The sequence below is a fragment of the Echiichthys vipera genome (assembly GCF_963691815.1).
Source record: "Echiichthys vipera genome assembly, chromosome: 2".
NCBI classification, from domain to species: Eukaryota; Metazoa; Chordata; class Actinopteri; order Perciformes; family Trachinidae; genus Echiichthys; species Echiichthys vipera.
This window is the reverse complement of record NC_139827.1, coordinates 29,667,619-29,678,549: the sequence shown is the minus strand read 5'-3', so window position 1 is coordinate 29,678,549 and position 10,931 is coordinate 29,667,619. Positions and strand designations below refer to the sequence as shown.

The 10,931-nt window shown below is 41.7% G+C and overlaps 1 protein-coding gene across 1 annotated transcript in view; it reads right to left on the bottom strand.

Annotated features, from left to right (window-relative positions):
- Positions 1-216: 216 nt before the first annotated feature.
- Positions 217-10,931, bottom strand: part of LOC310960720 (SEC14-like protein 1) — a 33,580-nt gene continuing 22,865 nt past the window's right edge. Inside the window, exons 9-16 of the mRNA XM_083932494.1 lie at positions 9,768-9,856; positions 9,472-9,542; positions 7,972-8,143; positions 7,539-7,673; positions 7,267-7,401; positions 6,188-6,439; positions 5,919-6,097; positions 217-3,026 (exon numbers count right to left, since the gene is read on the bottom strand). Coding sequence (XP_083788620.1) covers positions 2,921-3,026; positions 5,919-6,097; positions 6,188-6,439; positions 7,267-7,401; positions 7,539-7,673; positions 7,972-8,143; positions 9,472-9,542; positions 9,768-9,856 — 1,139 coding nt within the window. The 3' untranslated portion in view covers positions 217-2,920. The remainder of the gene's footprint in view (positions 3,027-5,918; positions 6,098-6,187; positions 6,440-7,266; positions 7,402-7,538; positions 7,674-7,971; positions 8,144-9,471; positions 9,543-9,767; positions 9,857-10,931) is intronic.

Below are 10,931 nucleotides of genomic sequence, written 5' to 3'. Positions count from 1 at the left end.
TCAATGGGGACAGATTCTCTTTTGTTCTATAGTTATTGAAATCAGTGATGCAGCAAACATGAAAACCATTTTTTATGAGTCTAATTAACAAGTCAGTAAAAGAATAATACAGGGACGTGGTGATTACAAAATGAGACACAAAACAAAATGAATGTGGCACAAGTGCATGTATTTTCTCATAATTCAAGTTTAATGTTTTCAAAAAATGTAAAGGTGCCATATTCTCATTAATCCAAACACTTTTTTACATTATTCCTCACATCAAGGTAAAGAGAAGATATGCAATGATGTCAGAGCAGGAAACAGAGACATAGAGTCAAAACAAACAGTTACAGCCCTCCTTTGTTAATGAGATCTTGTGTACATGCTGTAAGAGCTAGAGTCAGAGAGGCAGCAGCTCATGGAAGGTTTCTGGTATGTGCAATTAATTAAATTAAAACAGAAATGAAACAACAACATCTGATGTGAGTATCGTTATGCCCATGGCGTTAATAAAGGTCCACTCTGATATACGCAATGAAAAGTGTTAGAAAGCAAAACTGGAGTGTACAAGTGACAAAGAGTTGAGAAAGAAAGAAAAGGGAACTATAAGAGTAGTTTGGTCTGGAACTAACCAGTCAAACTATTGAAGAAATGGAGCCTCCTGTAGGAATAACCAGGTAAAGGACAGTTAGTGGTGTGATTCTAGCTTCAGAAAGTGAGAAGAGGCCGAGTAGAGAAACACACCTGCTGTGCGGGGCAGGGGGAGTGTTTACACATTTACAGGCATTTCCCCCCCCCCCACTGTTCCCAACATTCATCCTTTTACACCATCACACACACACGTTTAATAGCCCACAGTCCGAGGAGGTCCCTTATCTCACTAAAGCATTTCATGTTATTGCAGTTAATGACATACAGTTTCCACAAGTTAACCCTTGACCTTTCATGATAAGTTACAAAAACAAGCAGCTTCAGGTATGAAAAACAACACGCAGGGCCGGTATTTTGAGGTGTCCGATTCCAAAACAAGGAACAGGCCTCCGTCTTATCTTTTTTTTTTTATTATTCTTTTCGCTGTGAGCTACACTTGGTAACGATGGAAGCGCAAGAATGACTCTTGGCAATGGCGATCATTTCTGACCTCTACGGGGAGTCATCAGCGCTAACCGACCAAATAAAGTGTATTAAAAACTGTTGCATGGGTGTGTTGCATTTGGAAATGTTTGTTCAACTCACAATGTATTACAGTAGTGACCTTGAAAAAGCAGGTACGTTTCTAAGTGATGCTTACAAAGGCTAAAATGGTATTTGTTGACACATGACTCTCAAAATGGCTATATATATTTATATATATTAATGTTTAAATAATATATCTGTAAACCCAATCACCACATGAGCATGCAGTAACACACCACACTGCTTCAACCCATCAAGTATTCGTCTCCAACAGACAGTAACAAACTCCGTTCAACATTAATACAGTATTAATATGTCGTCTACTGGCGCACCGTCAAATGATAATCACAAAGTAACATTCATCCGTAATGCACACTGAAATCTACTTCATCTGAAATAAAAATATGGAGCAGATGATGGCAGCTCTGCCCAATTATATCGCAACCCATCCAAATTCTGGCATTTCATTGGTTGGGGAGCACTAGCCAATCAGTAGCACATTCACAAATCAGTGACAAGGCAAGTCCTTCACCACTTGATTTTGACCCGAGTTCCTAAATCGTGCGGACGCAGGGACATTCCAAAGGAAAATAACAAAAAAGGTGTCCAGGAGAAAATCTGGTGAGTTATTTTTGTTTTTCTCCCGACAGAATGTTTACAGAGACAAGAAAGTGAATGTTGGTGCCACAGAACTTTGTTGTTTACTGGCTCAGTTTGTCCGTTTGTCTGCCTGTGCACAACTTAAAACAAGCAGCACCCATGATCGTCCACATACATCTTAATGATAAATAGAAATGTTTTCACACAGTAGAAAGTCAAACTCGTGTTATTGCTTCTAGCGGATTTACTTCGCCAACAGTCAGACCCGGGTCAAATATTCAAATGCTTTTCAAGGTGTGATAAAGCCGGGCGGGTGGGGTTTGCCACATGAGACAATGAAATGAAAGGACAGAAAGCTCACACAGCTGAGGGGGAAAATAAGCTGAATGTTATTTTCCGCGTCAGCTGGGGACTCCGCTGCACCCTCTGCACTGTCTTGATTCAGTAAGCTCCACTCGCCCCGTAGCTCCATGACGATTGAAAGACAAATTATTTGCAGATGACCTTTGATCCAGATCCAGTTCAGAGCCTCCCCCCCTCCCCCCTCCCCTTGACCTATAAACAATTCACCAGATTGAAGAAACCCCTCTGGTAATATGGCAAACACTGTTATCTTTTTGCGTGTCATCAAACATCCGCGTGTTTGTCGGCATGGGTGGTTGTGTTTGAATGTAACAGCACGTCCAGTTTTTCAGAGAGCGCACATGAATGAGGTATGCGTCGTCTCAGCACTGTATATGTGGGTGTGAATGTAAATGCATATATGTAACAGCGCCTCCAGTGTCTTCATCCGGTCCAGGATGAAAATATTGCTTCTTCCAGCTTCTGGTGCGACAAAGGCACCGCAATTCACCTCCTGACCTTTGACATTTCCACACACATTCTGCCAACGTTCTGATTCAAACTGCTGCCCGGCAGAGATGCCAGGCACAAAAAATATATCATCTTTGTGCAAATATCAGCCCTTTAAATTGTACACACGGTTTTTAAACTTTTTGCTTCAGATTTTTTCAGATTCTTTGTCTTCTGTTTGTGCAAGCATGCTTCAGTTCCATAGAGACTAGCTGTGCAATAAGAACAGAGTCCAAAGACGACAAGGAAGGGCAGGGTGATGATGTTAGGGGGGGATTGGGATTGGGATTGGGATTGAAGTTCTCCGCTTCTACCTGGAGATCATCGAGCTGGACTGGGATTGGCTGGAAGAGGTGGTGGCGGCGCTGAGCTGAGAGAAGCCGCTGTGGCTCGACTCCAGGCTGGTCATGGAACCCCTGAGGTAACAGACAGAGAAGATGTGAGCGGACACGAACTTCACGCCCTCCGGCTCAATTCACACGTGAGTTCAACCACAGTCTGCCACTGAACAACTGAATGCTTTCTGAGGGCACGACTTGCTCATGCTCATGATGCAGAACCATGCAGCCAGATGAGGGAGATCAATTCACTCTGTGTGGCACACCACGCTCAGGCGGCAGTAACCAACATTGTATCAGGTAAAACTCTTGACCTGTGAGAGGATCAAAATGGAAAGTACAGTATTTTGCTTTAGGGGGAATTGAGGATGTTTTGTTGAGGGCAGAAGCGGATCCACTCAGGCTCACATGTGAAACCAAAGAAGCCTTTAGTGTTATGGCCTATAAAGCATGAAGCGGTTTGTTCTTTTCCCTGTCTTTTTTTACATTAATTTTACATGAATGATTTAATGTGGGAGTCTTGACAAGAGTTTACCAATATACTCTGAAGGCTGCTTGGTGCTTGTTTGGATCAAAGAGCCAATTTACTGACATACATTTTGACAATACCTTCTATCATGGCCGTGTCTATAATGTAATATACATATCTACATAAAGCATAACACATGAAAATGCACAAGGATGTTGTACCAAGCATTAAAGGGACATACAAATAGAATATTGAAAATAATATTTTGATTGAGAAGGTCAAGTATGAGAATTTCCTCTTTTGGCATGAAAGGTTAAAGTCTTACTGGAGGGCAGCGATAACCACACTCTCCATTGATTACATTCAGAGAAAGCACTTGGATGTTAACAAGGCATATCTTTAAAATGTTTGGGAGGGGCGGCCAGTGGCACAGTGTTTAGAGCAGTCGCCCCACGTTAGAAGGCTGAAGATCCTTGAGGCAGCTGCCTTGAATCTTTAAACAGTAAGAATGACTGTCCTGACACTTATTATGAAAGCTTGGTGTACAAACGATCAGGTAAAAGCTCCTCATGTTTAGCCTACGCAGGAGAAATCAGCTGTCTCTAACTCACGTGATTTGGTTGCCTAGAGTAAGGACTCTCCTCTCGCGAAATCATCAGTTGATCGTAACTTTTTCATAATGTCCTTCCTTCAGTGTTATATTTGGAGCAAATAGCTTTTGGAAAATAAGGTGTGCCAAAGTCAGTAGTCTACTGTTATTTCAATGTGTTTACATTCATCTTTTCGTGCACCAACTCTGTGGAACCGTCTGCCTCTTGACAAAGCTAAAGAACCACTTACATATGCTTCCTGAGTTGTGTTGTAGTGTTTTGTTTTTTAATTGTAATTTTACTCTGAATGTTTCTTTCTGAACTGTTCATTATTTTTATTAAATTGTTTTTAATTTTGTCGTTTTTACTATATATATAGTATATTGTATAATAATGTTGAATATTCTTTATATGTTTAGGAAAGCAGCCTTCTGAGCACCTTTGCAGAGTCATATGGTCAAATCCACAGAGAAAAGGTCTATTTGCATTACAGCAGGTTCATTACAAGTTCAAAAGCTGCCATATTGGTTATCAGTTAGTATTTCCCTCTAAATCGGTATTGGTCTTAAAGATCCCATATCTGTCGAGCCCTATTATATAGTTATGATATAAAACAGCAAAAAAACATCAGCAAACCATCACATTTGAGAAGCTGGAACCATAAATGTTTGGCATTCTTAGTTAATTCATTATTTCAAAGGATCACTCGATTATGACAATTCATTTCCGTGGACTGACTATTATTCTCTGTAGTATTATCATCATATTTGTAATGCTTGGTTGCCATTAGCTATCCTATTGCAGTGGTTCCAACAAGTAACAAGTTAAAAACAAAAGTTGTGAACTAACCGTCCTAATGCATTATGAATGCTTGGCATGTGTTCATAGACTGTGCAGGTACATTACAGACATGGCAAGATAAAGAGTTAATTCCACATTCTTAGTTCAGGTTGGTGTTTACCATATTTAGAAACTTTCATCTCACTCAGTAAGTCAACAATCAGCAAAAAAATACTGTTAAATGATACTGAAATGAGTTAGAAGTTGATCTCAAGTCTGTTTCTGAAGCCAAAGTAAAATGAAACAGCGGGTGCACTGAAAGCAAAGTGAGATTCAGTAAGTCGGTAGTAAAAATGGATGAGTGACGTAAAACAGGTGCTAATGCCAGGAAATGTCTCTGTTAGAAGGTAAAAGTGTACATATTGGTGTACACTTGGATATAAAGCAGTCGAGTCCTAGTGTGCTGAACCTTACCCAGCCTAGGATTCCTGATATTGTTAGTCATGCAGGCAGGGTGACTGAAGCCGGCAAGTAGACTGTAGTATCAGTGCAATGAGTCTTTGCTAGCAAATGCTTACAAAAGCTGGGAGTTACAACGGATGCAAACAAGCATCTTTTTGCTGCATCAGAAGCGTGACTGCTGCTCAAATTAGCTGCACTGACAATGAGCTAGTGCTAAAGGAAAAGGGGCAAACACTGAGCCACTTACAAACTCTGCACATCACAGCAAGCCGTTCTTCAGAGGAAGAAGACAGAGCGGGAGGAAAAGAGGGTTGTGACAGAAAAAGCTGGATTAAAAAAAAGGAGTCTCTGAGGGAGGGAAGCATTTCATAACTCTGGGCCTAAAAAACTCTTGATACTCTTAAGGCTCTTCATTGTGTCATTTTAGCAACATTACAGATTGAATTCATTCAAATATCAAATGTCATACGTTGCACTATGTGGTAGATTGTAGAGGGGGACTGAATATGAGCATAATCATAAAGAATAATGTTTGAAATTAAAACACAACCTCATGGTAAAACATTAAAAGAGCAAAAATATGGACACATACATACACTTCACGTATAAAGCATGGACACATATGTATGTCTTTGTCTTTCACTTGTACACACAAACTCAGTTACTCACCTGAAGTCCTCAGAGCCCAACACCTCAGTGTAGAACATGACTTTGCATTTGTGCGAGGAGACCTGCAATGTGGCCAGCACGTCGTCCACTCGGGGCAGGTTAGTGGCCGAGCAGGCCGGCATGCTGTGGAACTTCCACTGGAGGATGTAGAAACCTGGCCACCGGGTTATATGGGAGCCCTGAGGAGAAGACCAATGACATTAGAGACTAAAGCAAAAACAGCCCATAAATGACATTTAAAGTTCAAGTTCACAATCCTGGAACCTCACCTGTACACTCTCGCCCTCCTTGCAGGTGAGCGGGGACTCCACCATGCTGTAATCTTGCCCCAGAGTCCATGACTTGTCGATAAGCTGGACATTGTTGCCTACTGGGGAGGTGATGCCGTGGGCTCCCAGGGGGTCTTTACGCGGAGGCTGGGGGGCCCGCTTAGAGTGGTAGATGTTGAAAATCACGTCGCCTTTGCACATGTCAAAATCCCAGGTGATGACCGAGGAGGCGTCAATGATCTCGATCAGAAGCTGGTTGAAGGAGAGAGGGAAGGTTGGCCAGATATTGAAACTGAGACAGGAGAGAATCCCAAGAACTAAACCAAACTAAAGTGAAAGATTCCCCCTCTCTTTGCTGTTATTTTTATTAACATACATCCGTTCTTGGTGACAGGAATAATGCCAGAGCGCTATAGCTGTCTCACACTCTTTATTACAGTCATCCAGAAGAGTGGTGTACTTAGTGAAACTCTACAAGATGTAGAAGGTTTGCGTTGTGATTTGCATAGTATGACATAAAGCATGTCTTAGCTATTGTTATTCGAGTATAACTTGTTTGTTGAGCCATATTTGATTTTACGCAGTTTAAGTTGTCTTTTAGCCACATGCTAAACAAGTACATCGAAAATAGAAGAATGTAGGTTTCAAATGCAGCCTACATTCATGGAACCCCAGAAAAGATGGTGGTTGAAATACTGAAGCACCAGTGTGACAAAGAGCAGTGAGAGAAAACTGAACATCTGTTTGTGAGGATTTGAGCTCAAATAAAAATCATTGCCAGACGGGTGATTATGTATGACGAGGCAGCTCTCCCTTAGAAATCATGTAACATGATTAACTGCATGTCAGGCAGACAGATTACGTTGCAAAGCCATGCCACATTTGTTCCACATCTCAATTCATAAACCTTAAAGACGTCCACTATCAAATACAACCACTAGATGGCAGACCTGTCAACAAATCTTCCATGAGAGACATCATGCAGCTCTCAGTTGTCCTGCCCTACATACTCATTTAAAAACATCAGCACAGGCTGTCCATCTTTTCCTCTCACACTGGTGCTCTATGTTAAGCCTCACCTCATGCGGGGCTCCCTTGAAGATGCTGGCACTTTGATAAATTGTTTCGGTCCAAAGGCGGACGTCTTCATTCTCCAGCTCTTCTGCTGTGCGGTACATCGACTTGGGAACCAGGCCGCCCTCTGGTACCTCACACTGCAGAGCACACGCACAGACATATAACACATAGATTGGACCAGCAAAGGAGATCTCAATGTGAGTCGTATCATGCCTCTAAAAGTTCATATTCTGAAATGATAAGCTACAAGTTTAAATTTTCATCTGATACTCACCATACACTCTCCTGCCAGGAAGTCAGGGATGATCTCCTTGTCGATGTAGTCCACTAGCCCTCCAGGACCCTGGTAGTCATTGCCCGCGTAGATGAGGAACTTCTTGCGGGTGTTTTCATCGATGAATGGACTGACCTATGAGCAGAGGCAGATGTGGATATGCTTTATGGGCACACCAATTGGGTTGTATTCTACTTATTTAATGGCAAAAGCGTATGAATTTACAGCAATAACAAGAGCAGAGCAGGACGTGTGTGTTGGTTGTGACTGTGACATTTTCAGTCTATTCTATGCTTATTTTTAAAGTCAGTATATATTGAAAATGTATGTCTCCATTTATGAAAATGATGACCACACACTAGAAACATTTCAAATCTATATAAGCTGGTACTGTGAGAAGACTATGCCAGATGTAACCCCTCCTGGTTCTCACCAGTGTCCAGAGGACAGGGAAAACCCGGGGAGCTCTCAAGATAAGCAGCCGTCCCAGAGTCTCTGGGTAGTTGGCCTCCACGACTTCGATGATCCTCAGCAGCGCCTTGACTCCCGGCCGCCACAGGTGACGCATGTTCAGCCCCTCCAGATCTACCAGACAGGTCCAACAGCTACAGAGGACGAAGAGAGAGGATTAGAGCTAAACACACACTCGCAAACAACTGGGCCACAGCCTCTTTCTGACCACTTACCACCTGTCACCCTGAAGTGAGGCTTAAGTGGTGAAGGCAGTGCTTGCTAATTCTGGACCTCGCCCTCCCCCCTCCGCATCCTCCCTTTCCAACAATCTTGGCTGGCTGAGGGCTGTGACGTGATGGCCATTCATAGTTTGCGTGCCTTCCTGCGTGGCTCTTATCCCAGCCACCTCCTACTGTTTGAGAGGCTGCCAAATGACAGATACCATCTCCCTCTCACTCTCTCCATCGCCCTCTGAATCAGTGTACCCACTTGTGCATTCTTTCCATTTTGGGGGAAATAATTCCCTTCTGGACTAACGCATCACTGAATCCAACAAACTATGCTGCTTGGTATCCAAAAAATGACTTCATCATTTCATCTTTTACATAAAATGAATCCAGCATTTCTATTAATCTGCATCCACGTGTAAAACTTTTACTACACATTCACTTCAAAATTTACACTGATCTGGGGCTGCAACTTAAAATGATTTTTATTAGCGATATGAAATAGATAATAATTATCAGGAAGTCAGGACAGTGATTTATTTTTATTTTTTTAGATGATATTTTTTGGCCTTTTGTGCCTTAATTTTGCTAGTACAGATGGAGATTGACAGGAAATAAGAGAGAGAGAGAGAGAGAGAGAGAGAGAGAGAGAGAGAGAGAGAGAGAGAGAGAGAGAGAGAGAGAGAGAGAGAGAGAGAGAGAGAGAGAGAGAGAGAGAGAGAGAGAGAGAGAGAGAGAGAGAGAGAGAGAGAGAGAGAGAGAGAGACAGAGACAGAGAGAGAGAGAGAGAGAGACAGAGACAGAGAGAGAAGGGGGGAGGGGGTATTCACAGGTTGGAGTCGAATCCAGGCTGCTGCAGTGAGGACTTTTAGCCTCTGTATATGGGGCACCTGCTCTAACCACTGAGCCATCAGTGAATTCTGACCTATATAATTTTGTCCAATATAATATAGCATTCTTTATTCTAGCCTTTCTGGAATAGCTTCAAGAGTATGCCATCAAGCACCTCACTGAACATATTGTTTGAGCATATGGCAAAAAAGTTTATTTCAGAAAAAAAGTGAAAAATCACAAATTTCTCTGGCCCAAAGTTGTCTCCAAATTGCTTGTTTTGTCCAAATAGTGCTGCTTTTCCACTACATTGCATGGGTCTCAATTAACTGATTATTAAAATGACTGCTTATTCATTTCCCTTTGATAAACTAAATCCAGTAACTGTTTCAGCTTTAAATCAATCTGTGCTGAAGGTTTACCTGATTGGTCGACCAAACACCTTGGTGTTCTCCTCACAGCGTCTCAGACCCTCCTCATTAATAGACAGCACCTGAAATGACACAGCATGAACTCTGAGCTTATAGTAAGTGCAACATTATAAATAAGCACACTATTTATATACGTACTGTACAGAATACGTCCTGGTGTTAATACACTTGTCAGGAAATGCCAGCGTACATTATTTCCCTGAACTGTAATCCAACCACTGACCTATAAACTTGTTGACCTACATTGATACACACTGATACGTGCGAGGTGTGTTTGAGTTACGTACATGTCTGAGCAGAGACTCCTCTCCAAGAGCACGGACCAGTCCTTTGGTGTCCATCTGGCCCAACCTCAGGACGTACAAAGGACGACCATCTACAGGAGTAAAACAGACATTTACATGATATATCACACCATTTTCATAAGTGACTGTACACACTGAGAAATGCTGTCATGCTTGCCTCTGTTGATCCCATACACACACACACTTGTGGAAAGATTGAAATGGGAAGATAAACTGTTAACTGATGTGGGTACATGTGCATTTCATTTTGATATTCACTGGAGATCAACATTAGAGAACAAATTATAAATACTTGATTTATTCTGAAATACTGTTCTTTTTTATTGATGAGAATTTGTTAGATTATCTGCTGTGGCCATCCCACTGCTGCACTAGCATATTTTTTAAATAACCACGACACTTCGACAAAAATCTTTATTTTGTGAAAAGAAAAAAAAACAGTGAGCAAAATTCCATGGGGGGAGCCTAAAGCAGAAGATGGTGTTTTCCTATGCAAAGTGTGCAGGGACTGCATGTTGGTTTTATCAGGATGTGACTAGTAAGGAGTGTTTGCATGTAAGCGACATCCCTTGCTAAAAGGTATAATTAAATTATACTCATTATTGTTTAACAGGCTTTTGTTTTTATTCAGGCAAGTGAACATGAGCTTTTGAAACCTTAGTGTCAACCCCTGTATTTGGGTTACCGAGTACTGCCGACAAATTGGCTTCATGTTTAATTCACTTGAGTGCATGTGGTGTGTGTAATTTGAACCTATAAGAAACTGGAGAGGAACAGCGCAGGAATAGCCAGCTCTGACACAGCCTATATAAATCATAAGCATGTCTCTTTGTATGTGTGCACATGTGAGTTTGTAGAACGTTAAAACATTCTTTGAGTATGGCTGTAGACAAGAGCTTTTTTAGGGCTGGGACTTTAACGCGTAAATTAATCACAGAAAAAAATAATGCGACAAAAAGAATTACACAATTAATCGCAAGTTATTTTTGCACTCAGTGCGGAACGTTGCTCATTGCACGAGTTTCCCCCGTCCTCCCGTAATACCAACGCACAGGACGCAACACGCGATAAATGAAACCAATGAGAAGCGAGATGAGTTGTTGTTGGGTTCTAAAAAACGACCAAGTGGAAACATGGAAAAAGGCA